The sequence below is a fragment of the Manduca sexta genome, chromosome 2 (genome assembly GCF_014839805.1).
Source record: "Manduca sexta isolate Smith_Timp_Sample1 chromosome 2, JHU_Msex_v1.0, whole genome shotgun sequence".
NCBI classification, from domain to species: domain Eukaryota; kingdom Metazoa; phylum Arthropoda; class Insecta; order Lepidoptera; family Sphingidae; genus Manduca; species Manduca sexta.
In genome coordinates this window covers 582685-603461 of record NC_051116.1, presented here as the reverse complement: position 1 = coordinate 603461, position 20777 = coordinate 582685, and the positions used below count along the sequence as shown (strand labels likewise).

At 37.5% G+C, this 20777-nt stretch overlaps 1 protein-coding gene across 2 annotated transcripts in view; it reads left to right on the top strand.

The window, feature by feature from the left end:
- Positions 1–20320, top strand: part of LOC115453040 (ALK tyrosine kinase receptor) — a 37360-nt gene extending 17040 nt beyond the window's left edge. Inside the window, exons 8-29 of one of the 2 annotated variants that reach the window (XM_037437926.1) lie at positions 541–707; positions 1365–1552; positions 2262–2421; positions 3346–3493; positions 3823–3969; positions 4856–5015; positions 5645–5824; positions 6349–6488; positions 8325–8436; positions 9125–9226; positions 9850–10066; positions 10453–10668; positions 11283–11450; positions 11731–11925; positions 12224–12342; positions 12845–12951; positions 13675–13758; positions 15389–15453; positions 16453–16547; positions 17070–17196; positions 17543–17690; positions 18155–20320. In XM_037437926.1, the coding sequence (XP_037293823.1) occupies positions 541–707; positions 1365–1552; positions 2262–2421; positions 3346–3493; positions 3823–3969; positions 4856–5015; positions 5645–5824; positions 6349–6488; positions 8325–8436; positions 9125–9226; positions 9850–10066; positions 10453–10668; positions 11283–11450; positions 11731–11925; positions 12224–12342; positions 12845–12951; positions 13675–13758; positions 15389–15453; positions 16453–16547; positions 17070–17196; positions 17543–17690; positions 18155–18766 (3657 nt within the window). In that variant the 3' untranslated portion in view covers positions 18767–20320. Of the gene's footprint in view, positions 1–540; positions 708–1364; positions 1553–2261; positions 2422–3345; positions 3494–3822; positions 3970–4855; positions 5016–5644; positions 5825–6348; positions 6489–8324; positions 8437–9124; positions 9227–9849; positions 10067–10452; positions 10669–11282; positions 11451–11730; positions 11926–12223; positions 12343–12844; positions 12952–13674; positions 13759–15388; positions 15454–16452; positions 16548–17069; positions 17197–17542; positions 17691–18154 lie in introns of those variants that run through there. The other variant, XR_005112246.1, reaches the window with a different exon arrangement.
- The last annotated feature ends 457 nt before the right edge of the window (positions 20321–20777 follow it).

The window sequence follows — 20777 nt, the reverse complement described above, 5'->3', positions numbered from 1 at the left end:
CTGCTGGCTTTCCTTTATGTAGAGTTTAATAATCATTAGAACGATTTGTAGACCGCATTCATTCATATTATTACCTACATGTTGCGTCGGGTTTCCTTTCGGAAAATTTCACCCTCGCTACTGCTTGGTAATGTTAAATGTTTTCTGGTGGTCCTGTTCTACGCAGTAAGCCAGTATTTCGGGGGGCTGGTCGGAAACTCCCGACGCCTATTTTACTCTGTTTATTTTAATGTAGATTTAAAGTTTGCATAATGATTTAAGTTTACGCGAAATAAAACTATTTTGCGGATTTTATCGCGGTGTTTTATATTATTATTTTCTCTTGACATTTCGAAGACTGTAGCTTTTTCCAGTTTTATTTCAAGGTTTAAAGTTGTTTAATGTAGACCATAGTTATTTACTGTTTAAGTAAATTAAAGATGCTTACGTATTTTGATATTTACTAAATTCTTAGATCTATAATTTAGTTTACTCTAATGTAAATTCATCCAATTTACATAAAGCATAAAAAATCCTAAAATAAACTTTACATTTCTACAGATAAGGTTCTATTACCAACAAAATGGCCGTAACTACGGCTCCCTGGGGGTGGATGTGGTAGAACTCACTTCCAGGGGAAACACCACCACCTCCCTCTGGTTCTCCACCAAAGACAAGGGAGCGAAGTGGTACAGAGCGTCTATATTCCTACCAAACATTACTAGGAGGTAAGTTTGTTTAATTTTTTTAAATGTATCATTAAAGTCTCATATTATATATACATACATATTCATCACACATTCATACCCAAAGAGGTAGGCAGAGGTTTCAAGAATCCCAAGATCCCAAGAGGGCGCGAGCCTATCGCCATATCGAGCACAAATTCCAGACAGATACAGTAGAAAAACCCTATACCACTTTGCCCGACCCGGGATTTGAATGCGGAACCTCATAGTGATATCTTAAAGCGTACGCTGTACAACTACGCCATTGACGCAATGTGTTAATGATTTTATAATATAATAAATAGCATTAAATTTACCTACAGTGTACTAATGTGTAAATAAAAATAAATACGAAAAATAATTTGTATAAATCAGACTTTTTATTGCAATGGTTAGTTGGCAAAACTTTCACTAATTTAATTGAGGTTTCGTCACATTCTTCATAGATCGGAACGTCAACGACTTTTAAATTATAGTTTAAAAAAAAATCAATTAACTAATTTTTCCAGCCACCAACGCCTCAGTCCGCTTCTGACTATAAAGAATGAAGCATAGGGAATAAAAAATATACAAAAATACTAATTATTGTCCGCTTCTAATAATCATCATTCGAAACATCGGGAGTAAAACAATAATTATTGTAATTTCTATTCTTCACAGATACTACCTCCAATTCAAGACTCGTATGGGAATGCGAATTTATTCAGACTCAGCTATCGACGACTTTTCAATGTCTCCAGAATGTTTTGGGCTAAACATAGACCCTGAAGAACTAGGGGACTATAATTACTACGACCCTGTGTTCGAAGTGAAGACCACGCCGCACACTGCGTTTGCTGATAAACCTTGTAAGTTGTACCTATATATGTAGTTAAGTCCACCAACAGTTTTCATAGTACTAAATGTGTCAAAACGTGTAGGTAAAGACAGCTTGCATTATAGGTATACATAAGGTTATAATATTAAACTTATTGTCGTTATAAACGATGCATTATAAAATAAAAGTAATTATAAAAAAAGATTGACGTGCGTTTAATGTAAATAAGAAGTTAAAAATGGAGACAACGACAAAATCATTACTTGACTTTCTCAGATATGCAGGTTACCTCAGGATGTTTTCCTTCATTATTAAAACGAACGATAATTGGTTCTAATTAATATACATATAACTTCAAAAAGTCAGAATTGCGAGCTCTTGGTTTTTGAATCTGCCCACCATCGAATCGACAGCGTCCATTCCCATCTCAACTATTGACACTATGACATTGCTATTTGGATCAAATCCTACCACCTAAACTACCACTATACTCCTTACTTCAGTTAGATTTTATACGATATTTAATTTGTAATGGTATCCCAAGGTACAGGCACGGCCTAGTTTGGGTACCCCTGGTAAATACTTTATTTTTATTATGGGAAATTTGTTTTGTTAAACCACTGTTTATGTACTTTTTCAATAAAACTTATTATTATTATTAGACAGTAGTAGTACTCTGATCGAACCAGCCTCCTTCCACTCCTTTACCAATTTTAAAATATCACCATTATTCTGTCCAGTCTACCGCTTCACGACCTGCGGGGCTACGGGTCGGTTCGGACCCAACCAGTCAATGTGCGACGCTGTGTACAACAACACCCCTGTCTCCGTCTCTGTGGTGAACACCCCACCATACCAGGGTATACAGGTGTGGGAGGTGCCGGCTGAGGGATTGTACACGTAAGTCAAAGTTTTTGTATATATTTGTTCTTGCATTTGAATTTGAGACGACCATGCTGCCAGATGAAAGAAGGAAAGAAAGAAAGAAAAAAGCATTTATTGGCCACAGATTGGGTGGTACACATAATTTACAATGAATTAAACTTCTCATGAGTTAGGGAAAATGAAAATAATAAAAAAACAAACAATACGAAAATACATTTATAGAATTTTATAGTTAGACGAGTACCTAGAGACGTTAAAGTACCCAGATACTCACCCAGTGTTGATGGTTTATGTGCCACCATAACAGTGCCAGTGGTAAGCGATACGACCGCCCAAGTACTAAGTGCCAGTCTATTCGCTACCCTGAGTCATGAGATGTCTCATAATGTCCAGTAATTACGCTACTAATGTCCTTCAAACTGGAATTCAACAGTGCACACTGCTGCCCGGTGGTAGAAATAGGTATAGCGGTGGCCCCTACCCAGATTTCTGCTGGTGGTAGGATATATTTTATTTCCGCCCGGATAGCGATTACCGTACCACAAGGTGTTAGAACCCAGCATAGTGGACCACGTAAGTGTGCCACGTTTCGGGGTCAGCCTGTGTACCTGACACAGAGCAGTGCGAATAGCGGACCTGTACCGCGCTCCACGCCCATCCCGCTAAGCCCATTTTCGGGGCCGGGCCCAGAGACCGCCATTGCAAACGGAACTTATATGTATTTTTCCAGCTGTCAAACTGTCGTGTCTGTACGAATCAGGAACTGAAAAAACTAGAGAGTTATAAAATAGTCTTTGTTTTTTTAACGCACATTCCCAATCATTATATATCATGTTCTTATTGATTGAATATCACGCCAGTAAGAGACAGGGAAAGCATTATAAGTCAATAAAAAGTCATTGCTATAACCATATTTCCAATCACTCCATTATCCCCCAGGATAATAGCAACAGGAGCGAGTGGCGGGATGGGCTCGGCGTGGGCGGGCGTGTCGCATGGCGCTACAGCTCGCGCGTTGTTTGAACTGCATCGAAGTGAACAGATCTACATGTTGGTCGGACAGCAAGGCACTAACGCTTGTAAAAAGGTAAGAAACATGTGCAGGTAAATCAAACTAATTGCCCTGTAAATACATTTTTATAGAAGACAAGGAAAATAAGTATCTAGAATTTGTAGTCACCAATATTTAATATACCAAAGTTAGTGACGATGTTGCAATTTTGGAAATAAATGTAGAAACTCCTGAAGCGGATGTTTGGCATAACCCTAAGAATAACGGAGGCAATTTATCATGAAAAAGTGCTCTATATTTCTTTAGACCAACATAAAACTGCAATCTAAACATAGTGACTCGCAAAGACGGTTAAAAAACTATAATTATACATGTCCAAGTTGATCATTCTACCTTTCCAACAGACGCTATCAGCGCAGGAGAGCCAGTCCTGCTCCCGGAAGCAGAGCAACGAGACCTCCCACGTGTACACGAGTAAGACGCACGAGGTGCGCAACACGCAGGTCACGGACGGCGGCGGCGGCGGCGGGGGAGCCACTTACGTATTTTTGGTGAGTAAAGCGTTACAATTCAGGGGCCTGATTCTTTATGAGGTGAAAAGATGATCTCATAAAAGGTCGCAGGAGTTCGCTGGATGCCGCTTACAATAGATCGATCTGGAAATCTTTGATGGAGGCCCATGTTCAGCCGTGGACATCCTGCGGCTGATGATGATGATTTATTATGACACTGTAAACGCATATCGCTGTTTTATTTTTTATTCTGTATGCCATTTTCTATTGTCTTAACCGTAAGGAGGTATGTTAAATGCTTGTTACGCAGTGTCAAAATAACATGTAGGATAGACAATGAGATCCCAGAAGTAAAATGTATTTACTAGTATTTTATTATAGTAGAAGATGCAAAGAAGTCAACTGATGGTAAACATCACGGCCCCTAAACATCCAACACACCAGGGCATTGAAGGGATCAAAGTTGAAACGACCTGGAAATACCTTATTTCAGAGAACGTTATATAAGAAATCTGATCAAGATCGATAATGGTACTTGTCAAAAGAGATAGTGCGAAAGATACAGAGCACTTAATCAATAGTTTTAAATTGCAGACACTCAACTTAACTATTGTTAGCTATGACGCAAGGTCTCTTTATGTAGAATCTTCCCTTTATGTTTGCAGACTGAATTTATACATATTAGTATCTATATGTTGTAGCAGTTTCCCTTTGATACACTTCACCGTTCGCCACTGATGGATAGTAAATTTTGCTCTTCTGTCGATGAAGCTGATAAGGTAGGAGGAATACAAGCACGGCGACCAATACTACTTTCGGCGTTTGTCAAGGAACTACGCAAAATACAATAAACATGGTGCATAAATAGGTAGTTAAATATCTTTGTTTACTTTCTATTATAAATATATACGATGTTTACCTTCAGCTGGATAAAGAAGGGGAGGCTTACCCCCTAGTGGCGGCTGGAGGTGGTGGCGGGCTTTCCGTGGGCGCGTTCAGGGACGACGGCTCCCAGCACGGCCGCTTCCACACCAACGCCACGCCAGAGTCCGGGTATATGTACGGACATCCGGGGCGGACGTCAGGTAACGGATTTTGTACTAATTATAAATAAAATGCTTCATTTATCACGTAGATGAACAGAGTTGCGAATAAAATGCAACGTAGATGCGCGTATAATAAGTCAAGGTACTGAGAACATTTAATTATTACTGAGATAAAGTCGCTTAAATAAACTAGACATTTTATATTCGACATAAAATAAATGAAAGACTACAAAGTAAACAAAAAAGTCAGCTAGAGTTCGCAGCAAAGAAGATTATTAACAGCATGTAATTGAGCAGTACTCTAATCTGTGTATTATCTGTATTCGTAGTGGGAAGTCCTTAGAAACGTCATATTCCTGAACTTTTTTCTAGAATTCCTTATACTTTTGAAGTATTAGGATTTTTGCTCAATATCCATATTAGCTCAGGGTTTTGAATTCTGCAGGGTAAACGCCTATACGCTTGTCCTTTCTTACAAGGAAAGATCCAGAAATGGCGAAATATGAGAAATATAATTCTGTCTGTTCGTCTATACTTTATCATTCAGATTTGAAATCATATTTTAAACCAAAAATAGACGAGAGTCTATTCTGCTTTTCCTTGTTCTTCGTAACCATTTATGATATAACAACAGTCTCTTTCTCTGCTAATTTTCATTCCTCTCTTAGGTGCCGGTGGAGGCTGGGTGCCTCGCGCTGGTCCCAGTACCCCGGGCTTCGAGCTGGTCCGAGGGGCAGCTGTTAAAGAAGGTGGCGTGGGAGGGCAAGCATGCGTGGGACAAGCTCATGGAGGCTTCGGAGGAGGCGGCGGAGGGTGTTTGAGAGGCGGAGGCGGAGGCGGGTGGTTAGGTAAGTAGAATTAATTATACATATCCTCATTATATTAAAATATCTTAAGCAAGTTTTAGGTTAGCAAGAAAACTTGCAAAAGTGAATTTCAATAAGTTACTTAGCGATTTTAATCGTGGAAACAATGGCGGTTAGCTGACTTCTGCAAATTTTGAAGTTTGCAGGACTAGTGGCGAGTTGCACGTGTTTAGAATCTATCTGTATCACATCTTACTGTATCTATGACACATGTTTTTAGACGCGCACGGCATAGTGACCCCACTTCACCTGATGGTAAGTGGAGTGGGGTCCAATAGAATGACTAACGAGAGATGATTACCCCTCGGCAGTCGACACAATTATGCCGGCCTGTGGGAACCTGATATACACAGGCTGATCCCGGAACGCGACACACTTACGACCACTAAAGGGTTTTAACACTTTGTGTACGGTGATCGCTATCAGGGCGGAAATAAAATATATCTTACCACCAGCAAAATCTATTTATTTCATTGTATCTGTAACATATGTTACTGTATCTATAGGTGGTAATACGAACGAAGGCGAGCATGGCGGTGGTGGATGGTCGTATATAGAAGGAACCCGCGCTATCCGGGACTATAGTGACGTGAGTGTGGCGCTCAGGACCGGGCCAGGGGAAGTGCTGATCATACCGGCGATACACGTGAGTATAATATATTATTTAGATGTCCCCGTTTTAACTCCCGTAACAACACCCTTTTCCACCGCTTTAGCTCGTACGAATTATGGTGGTAATGCTTTTATTAGTCGAGTAAGTGAAAACTGAAACGATACATTCTGTGATATTGTCATATTCATTATATCATGTAATAAATTTAAAAAATTACTTATGGCATTATTGAAATCTGGCTCGTAGGTTGAATATTCTCTGGCATGAGGTAAATTTGTATTAATTATATTATGTAATATTACGGACGCTATTGTTAATTTTTATTTTATTATTATTATTTTTTTAATATTGCTTTATAACGTTTATTGTTTTATACCAGTGCTTGTTAACTTTTTGGCTTAACATGTGCTACCTTATTATGGAAACTTTGCAGGAATATGTGATATTTAGTCTTTGTTTATTTTTTGCTAATATTGTTCTGTTTGTTTCCCGAATATATATAAATAAATAAATAACAAATATTAGAAGGATTGGTTCAACAACAAAGTTGTGGCCTGAAGGTGTGTCGAGGTAATAGCAGATTCAATGAGTATAGAGACTTTGTTTATTGACTTTCCCGCCCTCACACCCACCACTACAACTCCTGTAAGCCAGGATCAGCAGTGGCATATTATGACACCGAGCAGTGAAGCTCGGCGAGTCTCAGAGAAAACTAATTTGTCATTATCCCGCAACGAAATTAATCAAATAGATGGGGAGGAGTTCCAAATATTAATTGTCCACTTTCAACGAGTATAAATAAAATCTGATGTAACTACATTAGATATGATGGTGCAGGGTCGTAGCTACTGCCGTATCAGCCGTATTAATGTTACAGGGCCTCCATGATTTAGGGGCCCATCTTGACCCATACTTACATTAAACTAGCCGACGCCCAAAAGTTCGCACTGCCCTGAAAGGTCTCAAACAATTTTAATATAGGGCCCCGCTTTGGCAAGCTACGCCACTGAATGGTAGTCACCATAAACAAAAGGTTTTATTATTTCTTACACTTATTTGGGCTGAAATTTTGCATCTACTGTAATATGGCATGTGACAGCATTATTGTTTTGAGTAAAGAGGTATGTCGGCCACTAGAAATGCCTTTTATACATCTGTGACTTTAGTATTTTCTATTTTATCTTTAATACGAAGCTTGACGTAGGCTATTCAAATCCTAAAAGTCATTTCAGGCGACTTTCCTCTCTTATCAAGAGACGAGTCTAGTTAGATCTATTTTAGTCTAGATAGAGCCTAGGCTCCAATACATAAATATATCTACAGTATTACTTTTAATATTCCATCACCTCCAACGACTAATTCTGCTGGCCCAGCTACCCAAAGTGGTCCTTCGCCTTCGAAACGAGTCTCCAGTTTTCTGTTGTCTGCTCTCGCCAATTACTGTCTTCATATCGGTGCAGATCTCTTTCCACTTTTCTTCCAGTGATACCTCCATTACCTTCTCCCTTTGAAACTTACGTGTTGAAAGCTCGTAAAGCTGCTGTTCCTGCACCTGCTCTCTCTATAGTAATGTCGGCTTGCCGTCTCACCGGACTATGTGAAGGAACAGAGTGCACCTGTGTATTGCGCACACACTTGCGCACTGTATGTCGTGCATTGTATGATTGTAATATTGGTATGGAGCAAGTACAATGACTGTTGTCCTGAACTCACTCTAATATTGTTTTGCACACACACACAACATCACGTATTTATCCCCGAAGAGGTATGCAGAGGCGCAACCAGTGCACCCACTTGGCTGGTCTCTGTTGTGATAGACCATCGTGGCCGAAATTTGGTTAGGAATCATCAATCTCGCTAATTGTCCAGGACTGTGGGTGCGACTACCGCTGCGTGGCGCTGAACGAGTACCGCAGCGATGTGAAGTGCTACTGTCCCGCCACCTGGAGCACCGACCTGCACGACGCCACCAAGTGCATACGTGAGTATTGATTCATATAATCTACACTATAGATTATAACGTACGTATGTATTGCCTTTTATGATCAGCCTGTGTGGACTTTGTCGGTTAACTGTGTCGACCGGCAAGGGCCGATATTCAGCAGAGCAGTCATTAATGCAACCTAAGCTGTTTCGTTCGTGACTACGAATTTGTTACCAAAATGATAGAGGAGTAAGTTACGATTCTGGAATTATTTAGTACTAAAGTGTCTTTAAAACGGCGTACTAAGCGTATTTTTAGAAGTTTTACTTTGATAGTTTCAATTTCTTTATGATGCGGCTATTGTTTCGTTAATTATAATGACAAAGACACTAATATTATACCATCCATCGCCTCCTAAAATACACATCATTTTAATTTGCAACCAAAACTACTAGATAGACAATTCAATAAAGAACATTTTGGTAGATTGAAACTTACAAAAATACCTAAAATTTATTTTTAAATTAATTCGTAAATCTTAGTATATGCCAGCCCGTAACTCTTGTATTCTATGAAGGCCATTTGCTCGTGGGAGGACCTTAATTGCATCGTGTATTTTGGTTTTGTTCGTGTTATAATGGTAACACTGGTATTGTATCAAAGCCGTTTGCTCGTTCCTTAATTGCCTTAATTGCTACGTGTATTTGACATTGTTGGTGTTGTAATGGTACCCGCGGTTCCGCAGTGGAGGACTCGTGGCCGCGGGTGTCGTGGGTGGTGATCATCGTGCTGTCGGTGGTGGTGTTCGTGTGCGCGCTGGCGGTGCTCTGCGTCTGTCTCTACCTCTGTGAGTTCATGCTTCTATTTTCCTGTGTTGCTGTACTACAAAATTGGGTAGTAAATATTACACCAAAGACATTACAGTCCCCCCCGTGACCATGAAGGCTGCAAAGTCTTCGAAACGTCGGGAGAAAAGTAATATAAGAAAAGTAAAATATTAAAACCGCGATAAAATCCGTAAAATAGTTTAATTTAAACATTACAGTATAGTTAGTTACAGACCGAACATCAAGGCCAAATTTGTCATGCAGAAGTCGCTGTCTTATTTGAGATATCCGTGTGACAAGATGTCACAGCGTCTTTAGGAATTGATACAAAATAACATATTCACAGAAAATGTGCTAATATGCGCATTAAAAACGTACAAAGCACGATATGGAAGAAATATGAAGTAATTTAAATTGGTAGATTGAGAACAATTGCATGAGCGCAAAAATTTTTATAAAACAATCTTCTCAATGTCCGCTCTTTGTACTTACACATTGACATATAGAAAAGCAATTGGAGACTAAAACATCTCATGTTTAAGTGAGATGACACAAAGACTATAAAGTTAAACCTTATTGATAATTTAGACATATTTGGCACAAAAAAGACATCAATAATACTAACTAACTATCTATAATTCAGACAATACGTACCAACGCAAGAAAGAAGCGGAGCAGCGTCAGAAGCGAATCCTAGAACAGGAGGTCCAGCTACAGAGACTGAGGAATGCTCCCGGAGGAAATGACAACGCGCTCAACATGGCCTTCAACCCACACTACGGGAGCGAAGGCTTCCTCCCCCAGGGCATCGATGTGAGGGGCCTGCCCCAAGTGTCCAGGGAGAGTTTGAGGCTTGTCAAGTAAGTTGGATATTCTAGACCTAGAAGAAGGAATGATGAATATTTTTTGGAACTCGTAAAATCTTATTGAGGTTTCATCAATTTGGTTTCATGATTCTGGTTTTCACCAGAGATAAATGGATTAGAGACTCCATTACTGCTCTTTTCGGATTGATTTTATATCTCAGACCAGGTTGTTATATTCTTTAGTTACATTAAAACTTTAATATGATCCTATACCATTGGATATCTACCTATAAAAATACACTTTCATATTTTTATAATCTTTCACAAGTTTTTAGAATCTCTTGTCCATTTGGTTTTTGTAACAAAAACAGTTTAGACATCTTAAATAAATTTATATTTCTACCCACTCATAGAAAGGTATTTAGTCACTTTATTCCTAGGGCCCTCGGTCAAGGCGCATTTGGAGAAGTCTACCAAGGTCTCTACCGCCATCGGTCAGCGGATGCAGCGGAAATGCCGGTAGCCGTGAAGACGTTACCGGAACTCTCCACGGGCCAGGCCGAAGCCGACTTCCTAATGGAAGCCGCCATCATGGCCAAGTTCAACCATGCTAATATCGTGCATCTGATTGGAGTGTGCTTTGATCGACATCCGAGGTGAGAAAGATATTTTGTAAGATATTTCAGGAGAGGAGTAATATAGAAAGAAAGAAAAACGATTTATTAGTCACAGTCTATCTATATTCTTCTTCTATACATTCACCCAATGCTGAGTGTTGGCCTCTTGTAATGCACGCCAGGTTTTTCTGTCCAGGGCAGTCCTCATTCAGCCTCGTCCCGCCACGTGGACCAGGTCGTCGGTCCACATTGAAGACCTGCCCCAGTTTCTATGACCAGTTCTTGGTTTATCTATAGTATAGAATATTGCCTGCTTTTAGTAACAGCAGTGTGACATTGACTGGAAATTCTGGAATTCGACTTCCAGGTCATATAAATCTTTACAATGATTTTGCACAGGGAAGTTATATCTTCTACGACATATTAGGGTATCCTGCCGATTGTAAAGACTAAAATTATTTCGGTAACATGAAAAAAATGTGTTGCGTCGAGTCTACACCATAGTAGGATGTGGGCGAGTCTTATGGCCAAGATGGTGGGCTAAGTTCTGAACTCTGTATAGTAGAGAAGACCTGTAAAGCAATGGGTCAAAGTCATTATTTACTACAGTATTTGAGACAGATGATATTCATCTCATTATATCTCCCTCCCAGATTCATAGTCCTCGAGCTGCTTGCCGGAGGAGACTTGAAGAACTTCCTCCGCGAGAACCGGCCGAAGCCTGAACGAGCCAGCGTGCTCACTATGAAGGACCTGTTGCTCTGTTCCCTGGACGTTAGTAAAGGATGCAGATACTTGGAGAGCAAGCGGTTCATACACAGGTAGACATTGTATTTATATGCTAACTAAAGGCCTTAGTTGTTCTCAAGGTGATGAGTTCGTTTTCTGTTGTGTCAACGTCAAATAAAGAAAGATCTAACTAAATCTACATTATGGATTTAAGTTGTTATAGAGGAACTGTTATGTTGTTTGAGAATTTGTTTGTGAGGGTTACTGCTGCTACTTCTGGAGCGATATTAAATTATGTATCATGAAATGGCTATGCGAAAAACATTAGAGAATCCATAATATTGTTCAAAATCCATTCTCCTTTTTATCCAGGGACATAGCAGCTCGCAACTGCCTCCTGACCTCCAGAGGTCCGGGGCGCGTGGTCAAGATCGCGGACTTCGGCATGGCCCGGGACATATACCGAGCTGATTACTACAAGAAGGGAGGCAAGGCCATGCTCCCGATAAAATGGATGCCGCCCGAAGCCTACATCGATGGTGTTTTCACTATCAAAACTGATGTTTGGTGGGTACTGCTAGTATTTAGATTAAAGCGAATGAACGTACCTAGAAATGATTGAAGTAAACGAACTAACTAGGGAGGTAAGTGAGTGAATGAGTGAACAACTGAGTAGTTAGAGAAAGGATCAAGTGGGACTGACTGAATGCATGGTTTAGTGATAGACTGAGTAATTGACAGCGGACGTGACAAATTGATAGTCAATAGTAGAATAGCTATTCTACTAGTTAATATTTTTATTAGTATTCAACTCTTTCCCCTTAGCCTAAACCCAATATTACGTTTTTCTATAACTGTCCCTCAGGTCGTTCGGCGTGTTGCTGTGGGAGGTGTTCTCTCTGGGCGTGATGCCGTACACCGGCTGCGCCAACAGGGAGGTCATGGAACTCGTCTCCGGAGGAGGCAGGCTCGAGAAACCATACGGTTAGTTTTAACTACTTAGTTTTAATGAGATTTGAATCAACCAGTGTAGTACCCTTATCGGTTGCAGCAGTTAGGTCTGTGCCTACCCCTTCGAGGATAAAAGGCATAAGTGTGGGTGCGTGGGTGATAGAGAATTTTTTTTCGTACCAAAAATCTCTGAATTACTGGTCTTAAAACATTTAATTATTTATTTCAATTGCTTTTTTTAAGAATTCAATCCAGGTATTTTATAAATTTTCTTGGTTAGAATTTCTATCAAATAAGAAACCGTTTTTGGACATGTACTTTAATTTTAATACCATGCTGTCAGTAAGAAATACACTCACGCACACGTCATATTCGCATTAAACTATAAAATTTAAAAAAAAATCCGACATCTAAAACCATGTTTTTTGGTGAAAACATTCGTTATTAATGGATTATTTTTGAAGGTGAAGATGAGTATGTGGTTTATCCTTTCAATATCCTTAAAGCCTGTCAGATGATATTCTGATACGTCCAGGTTGTCCCCACGAGATCTATCGTCTGATGTGCGAGTGTTGGAACCCGGCTCCCACCGAGAGACCTTCCTTCGCGGCGATATTTGACAGACTGCAGAGGTTCATACAGGTAATGTAAAATAGGATTCATTTTATTATTGTACACTATCGTAAATTACTGGGTATATGTTGCTCTCTTCATAAAATTATGATCTATTTCAAAATTGTTTATTTGTGGGAATCATCTGAAAACTAATTTCTGTTGGCGACTTTTACTTTTTCTTCCTTTTTTTTCATGCTTTTATTTTTGACCTATCTTTAATAAGTTCAATTTTGTATCAACTTAAAGAAAAGGTCGCGAACACAAATTCGTTTCTTTGACGATTCTCACAAATTAACAATTTTGGAATAGGTATTAGGAATATTATTTTATTAAGAGAACGATGTACCAAGAAACGTTATTGTACAATGAACATAGTCGTAAACTACGTGGTATAAGTACCAAAATAAGTTTAATATTGATATTTTATTTAACAATAAGCTAGGGTGAAGTGCAGTGTAGCTATCCCTTTCGCACACATGTGCTGTATTGTCAGTGACGTCATGGCTTACGTCGTATGAATAAAGTGAAATAGTTTTTAAGTAGTTAATGTAAAGATAATTGAATATTTAGGTGTATTAAGAATGTAACTGAATTTTTTCTTAATTTCTACCATTTAGCATTGTAAATATACAGTTTTTTTACTGTTCTTATGAAAACAAAGAATTTTATTGGAAATTATTGGTAGAATATTATACATAATGTAGGCCCAGATTAAACCATATTTTGATTAAAAATTTAATATTCCCCAAGGACCCTGCAATAGTGGGAGCATCTCTGCCGGTGGTGCGGTCGTTGTTACCACCCACCGCCCTGGACGATTTAGATGGACCGCAGGTAAATCGCTTACTTTATATTTTTGTTTTTTATTGAATGGGGATGTTGTTTTATATAAAAAAAAAATAGGTAAACATAAAAAAAAGAATTTATATACATAAAATAACGTCTCCAAAATTTTTAGGTATGTATTTTATAAATCCAATCCAAAGGTCGGTCACATACGGTTTTACACTAAAGTAAAAAAAAAACCAAGGGACCATTTACAGTACATTCATTCATTGATACATTATAGAAAATGACACCAAATGCATTTTTACCTAGATAGAAATTGATTTTTGTGTTTTTTTGTAAGCATAATATTAGATTCATTCTCATTAAATTCCACGAGGCTCGAATGCTTAGATGATTGTAATTTTTTTTCTCACATAGTTACATCGGACATTTTTGAATGTGTCACGACATAGTTACGGCACAATAGATTTTTTATGTCGAGTAAAAAAAATTACTAAACATTTGTGACCGACCTTATCCCTTCTATAAGCCGAAAAAGGGGTTTTGATGACAGTACCCAAAAAGTTTGGAAAACGATCTATCCCCTTATATATATTGTTTCATAAAAACACGAAAAACAGTGTATAAATGTTAAAATACTAATAAATAACGTATTTTTTTTTCTCTTGCCCCCAAATGATTTCGCTCTGGCTACTAGAAGCAAGTAACTGATTATTTTTTTCTCAACTAAATTTTTCTATCGATGTTAGAGACCGTGGGTTAAACGAGCCAAAGCTTGCCGAGTGCCGCATGATCCATTTACCTATGAGTTTTTTTTCTAACTTTCCTTAATCCTTGAATGAAATTCGCGTAGAAAAATAGATCCCCTGTAGTTTTTAAGAGATTCATTGGGACGTGTCAATCGAAATTTTTTTTAAAGCATGTTTTCCATTAGCTTTAACATCATTTTAAAAAAACGTCATGTCATGCTTAATGCGTTTCAAGGAATCTCAATTTAACAGTTTACTTCAGAAGTTAAGTGTTTACTTGCTAGTAGCTATTGCGATATCTATAACCTGTTATCTATTTTCTTGTATTTTTACCTTTGCCCCTTTGCACTGGGTTTTGTAGAACCAACACTTTTTTTTTTAATAAACCATAAGGTTTTTTTTGACTATTTTAGTCGGATATTTAGAGTTTGAATCCGATAGAGTCATTATATCTAAAAAAAAACTAATAATATGGGGCCAATGTAAAAACAGGTTTTACAAAATCTAGTGTATGCACGTGTAGTATTTAAAGAGGATGAGAGACAGGAAGATTAATTTCGAAATAGTTTAATAAATTTTTGAGGTTACGATTCCGTGGTCTTATTGCAGTTAAAATAAAAGTCATTGTTTTTTACAATATACTGAATCCTTTGTATTTATAAAAAAAATATCATGGCAATATTTACGTTTTCCTTTTAAAAAAACTTTAATATTTTATAGAAAAGCGAAAAAATATTTTTTGTAATAAAAATAACAATAAAACTTTTTTTTTTTACTTCATAAAACCATTAAACATGGATATCGCTCAAATTACAAAAGTTAAATTAGAGCTTTAAAACCGAAGACCACGGATAAATTTCCATTAAACCTAACTTAAAACGCCAATCTTCCTGTGCCTGTGTGTACTGAGCGTGGCATGTTGGCAGCGCGCTCCCGTCTGCGACTACCTCGTGCCGATGTCTCCGCAGGACAACGCGCACAACATATCTAGGTAACACATCTCGCCTTGAAGTCTGGCAGTTAAGGATAAGTTGCACACGAGACGTGGCTCAAACTTAAAAAAAAATAAAAATTACCAATTTACTACCTACACCAGCAGCAAAAAAAGCTAAAAAATAACAAAGCAGGAGCTACGTTTTTTTTTTAATTTAAAACATTGAAGCCTCAGGAATTACGAATTTTTTTTATTTATAACATTCAGTATATCACGCTAAAATTATATGGATATTATTTGTGTAATACTATTTTGAGTCCTTTTAGAATGTAGCACCTAACGCACTCCCCAAAATAAATAGTATTTCCAAATTTTATGTTCATAGATGGCTTTATTATTTATTTATATTTAATTTTTTTATCACTGTACTAATAAAATAGTGATTTTTATAATGAATTAAATTTATTTTGACGCTTATTAGACATAAAGAATAAATAAAAAAGGTAAAAAAAACATCTCTTAACTGCCAGTCTTCAAAAAATGTCTAATCTATTAATTTCGCACTTCCTTTAAACAATGTTAACTAAATCCAGGTAGCACGTACCACCTAAACGTCCTAATTTTCAACTATAACTAAATGACGTTCTAATAAAATAACCGCTCCATTGACCAAGCGGTAATAAACAATACAGAATGTAATACAGAAATCTACATAATGAAACACCTAGCAAGTACTGTTTGATGCACATAAGCACTCTGGGAGTGAGATAAATCTTACGAAATTAAATAAAAGAACAATGAAATAAGGGTATTAATTTACAACCAATCAGTTAACTTCGATACTTTTTCCAGATAAATTAAAATTAAAGAACTTCCTTGCTGCTAATTTCAAAAGAAGCTTGCCTTAGCGCTCGGCTATCTTGCCTAGAAATGCTAAGGCATCTAAGGCTTACAGCCGAAAAAAGGCTTCAAGCTTGCAGAATTAAAAAACGCTTTTTATTTTTATTTTTTTCCCAACAATTGTAATATAATTACTCATAAAGAGAATTGTTTTAGCTCAACGGGTCTGCTTGTACTTCATAGCATAACGCCAACGGTGACACAGGACCCAGAAGAAACGGAGGATTTACAATATCTACCTCTGCTGAGAGGTAAGCTAGCAACATTTTATTATCATATACTAATGTAGTCACCGTATCATAGCTTTTTTGACTGCATAAAATAGAATACTTGGTATAACAAAGTAGAAGACTTATCACAAGTCTATTAAATGCTATTTTAGATCACATTTATTTTTGTATTTTCAAATGGGAATCTTACCATGAGGTTCTTCTTTATATTATGTCCACGGAAAAGTGAAATCACTGCACTTGTACGTTATAGTAAATGGAGAAGGGTCCAATAGAATGTGGACTGACGACTACGAGAGATGATTACCTCTTAGCAATTATGTCGGCATGTTAGAACCGGATATAGCGAAAGCGACACACTTGCGTGGGCCACTATGGCGGGTTTTAAAACCTTGTGTGCAGTAGTCGCTATCCGGGCGGATATAAAATATATCCTATCGCTACCAAAATGCTTCCGCTGTTTCCAATCTTTCGTTAAATACCTAATTCTCAGAAAAAAAATACTAAGTATTCCACTCAACACCTATATTTTTTTCCAACTAGCATCACAAGAATATGGCAACATTCAAATGCTGAGGAACGGAACGGGCGCAAGGCTCGAGGTGTGCGCTGCTTCCGCCGCCGAGACCGCGAACAATACAAAGTTTCTGCCGTCTAACTCCACTGACAGGTTATATTCGTTTTTGAAAAGATAATATGTTATATGAACGTCTTAATTGTAAATTAAAATAATAATATTTATTTGATGTTTGGAAGTAAGGTTTGCTGCTTAATACCAAAATAGAAAAAAGATAAGAGGTGTTGGAAATTTTAATACTTATAATTTTAATAAAACGTTTAAAGTAAGATTTATTCTTTGATAAACTGGTAAGGCATTGCAATTCGCATCTTTGTCGTGTCATTTTTACATTATCCATTGATTAGAACTGTACTGAGTTAATGTTCCATCACCAAACACCAGTAGACCTTTTGTATTTCTACTATTTCAGACAAATTAAAATTCTTCTTCGTTTCAGACTACTAAGCTCAGTGGAAGGCGAGGCGGAGGAAGGCTCGTGTTCGGAGGCGGAGGAACCTGAAGTGTGGGAGACGTCCTTCACGGAGGCTCCTGACGCCCACGCCGAGCCCGCTGACGCCAAACCGACTGTCGATAATGGACCTGCTGTAAGCATATACTAGCAATAGAAGTTAGAGTGACTTATAGATGGATGACTGTAAAAAAAGTTATCAATCCTTTATTATATACTACCTATTGCTGTCGTGCCTCATCTACACTCGTGAGAGGCTTAAGACTTTACTCTATGCTGGCTTAGTTAGGATTGCAGGACTTCAACACATTCGCTAGTTTTAATGTAAAATAATATCTATTTGCTCACTACTAACAAGCAATAACAAATAAAGTAAATAAGGTATATAGGCTTACGATAAATGGGGGACATTTTTTTGTAGATAATGCAAAAAAAAACATAAAAGATATTGTGTATGTAAAACCAATTAAATAAAAATCTAGATATTTTTTTAATAATCTTATATGTTTTGAATATCACTCTTAATGGGCCCTTAAATGTCAACTGAAGTTGTAATTCATGACGGTCACAAATCAAATGAATATCACTAATTGTCCATAGGTCGAGAAACTGATAAGCATAACACCAACCTCGCCGAAGCCGCCAGAGAACGCGCTCACCAAAGCGATCGAAATCAATGTCATAGATAAAACCAACCACAAGAATTCCCTAGCGCCGGAGCGGAAGACCGCACCAATAGCATCTCCAGACCCGCCAAGAGTCAACGCGTGGGCCAAAGACCACGTCAAATACACCCCCAAAGCCAAACCCTTGTGTCTGGACGCGGCGCAGTTGGAGCAAAATCTCAACGCGCTGAAGAAAAACAGTGGCTCTGTAAACCTCAATACAATGAACATAGTCCCACCGTACATTAACGTGGTCACTCCAAACAAGCTATCTGAGTCGAAGACCATACAAATTGACCCTAAAAAGGCGGTAATAGACGACCTCAAAGACACAGAACGGAAAGACGAGAAGACGATGTTAAGGCAATCGAATTCGGCAGGAAGTTTGCTTAACGGTCCAATGACGGATGTTCCGTACGCCGACAGCGATAACACATCATCATCATCAGGCAGTAACTCTCAGAATATTGTTAACAACAAGAAATTTGATGAAAGGAATAAAATTAAACAGGGTAGTAAGACCGGTGAAACTGAAATAAGTTGCTAAACCTGGAACTGTGTCGCCGTATTACAAACTATATGTAAATATATTTAAGTGGATTTTGGTGTTGGTTAAGGCTCAGTGATGTGAAATGTGCTCAATTGAAAGTGGACCCGTCTGCGCTTGCCAAACCTTAAGTCAAATCCGATCGGTTTACGAACGTACGTGTTTAATTTCATTTGTTTTAGGTATGTGTTGATAATTTTTACAGTGTATTTACGAATACTTCTGCAAATGTCACACGAAATATTTGAAATTTGGAACGGTTTTATAATTATTCAAAAAGTCTCCGTTAATTTAATTTTAAAATATAATTTTCTAAATATTCAAGAAAAAACAATGCCGAAATACGTACAGTGTGCGTCTTTGTAAGTGACAAAAATAATAGTTAGAAATGGCTGAAAACTGTCAAGTGATGAAACAAGCCTATATATAGACTTTATTATAATCAACACCTGTGTATAGATATATAAGTGATATTAAATATATGTATATGTATTTTGTCGGAACGTTGTACAGATGTGGTTTTTTATGTTAGAGAAAATAATACAAGTTTGACAAGTAAAATGGCTTCCTAATCGCTTGTAGTTGGAAATAGGTTATTTTTACTCTGTCGCGGTTTTAGAACTGTCGTGACTCGATACGTCGAGACCAAAAAATACTCGGAAAAATGAGTAAGAATACTCGAACGTTCGAGTCAATATGACTCGTTGGTCCGAGACTAAATATTCAGTGCAAAACCGCGACAGAGTCCCCAGTCTCGGTGACCGAGGCTGTTTGGTTTATTATTGCTCAAAACGCTCATTACTGAGTATAGATGAAATTTTTATATATTAGTTTTATTTTCTATCGAAATATTTATTATGTACATATGGTATTTATGTTAAGCTCGCTTCATAGCCATTATTTATTTAATATATAAAATTATTCGGTCGTTTGTATGAGGAAGCGTATGAACGCTCGTAAATTAAAGATTTCTAAAAATATTCATATAATCAAGGAGCGACTTCATTGCGAGTGGTTATATGGTAGAAAATGGACAGAAATGCGTTTTAAACCATAGAGAAACACACAAGCGTCGCAAATTATGATTGTGTTTACACCTGCTTCTTAACGCAAGACAAGATAATGCATAATATGTCTATAATTGACGCAAGTTTGCGTCCAACAAATCCGGCTTTTACTGCAATAAACAGATTTCTTTATTCCTTTTATACATGAATATAAAACACGAAAACATTAAAATGTAAGAGATGTTCGTGAAAAAAATACTTTTGAGAAAAATTTAAAACACGCTCTTGCGACCTTCGACATATAGCTTCTTTATACGTTGGCCAATATGTGCCAATAATCCTCGCCAATACGTGAGTCCAACATGTACAGGGGAATGTGTGCTCATGTTCAGAGACGGACTGAGAGCTGGTGGTCATTCTAATTTGGGGGCCTGCGTAATTAATCAAATAATTGCTATTTGGTCAAATAACGTATGTAGAAAAAGAGGTGTAGTAAAACATAATAATTATTTAATATAGCATACAAAATAACTATAAAAAACTATAGCAACAGAAATCAACAGCTTAGGTTATGTCTTTGCTATCGGTGTTTAAACGGATCGAAGTATATTGGATTCAAGTTGTAGTTGGCGTATATATTCACACATTGGCCAACGTTAAAAGAAGCAAATAGGTAGATATTCCCTAACAGCCACCCGTGTCGCCTGCTTTAAGATAATCGAGTTGCCAAAATTGATGCCAATATTTTTTTACACGAAGGCTGTGACATATAGGATTTAAAATAGTAGATATTCTGTTTTTATGTTGGTAATACTGTCTTTAACCTTACCGTTTGGAAACCGTCAGTGCACTTTGAATTTTTTATTGTGCTTTTTTTTAAATAAAATTCATTCATTAAATCTATCTCAATTTTATAAATAAATTTTATATATGTCAGATAGCTACTCACCTATCTTATTTATATATATATATCAGTTAGTTATTCGCTTATCTTTATTATTTAT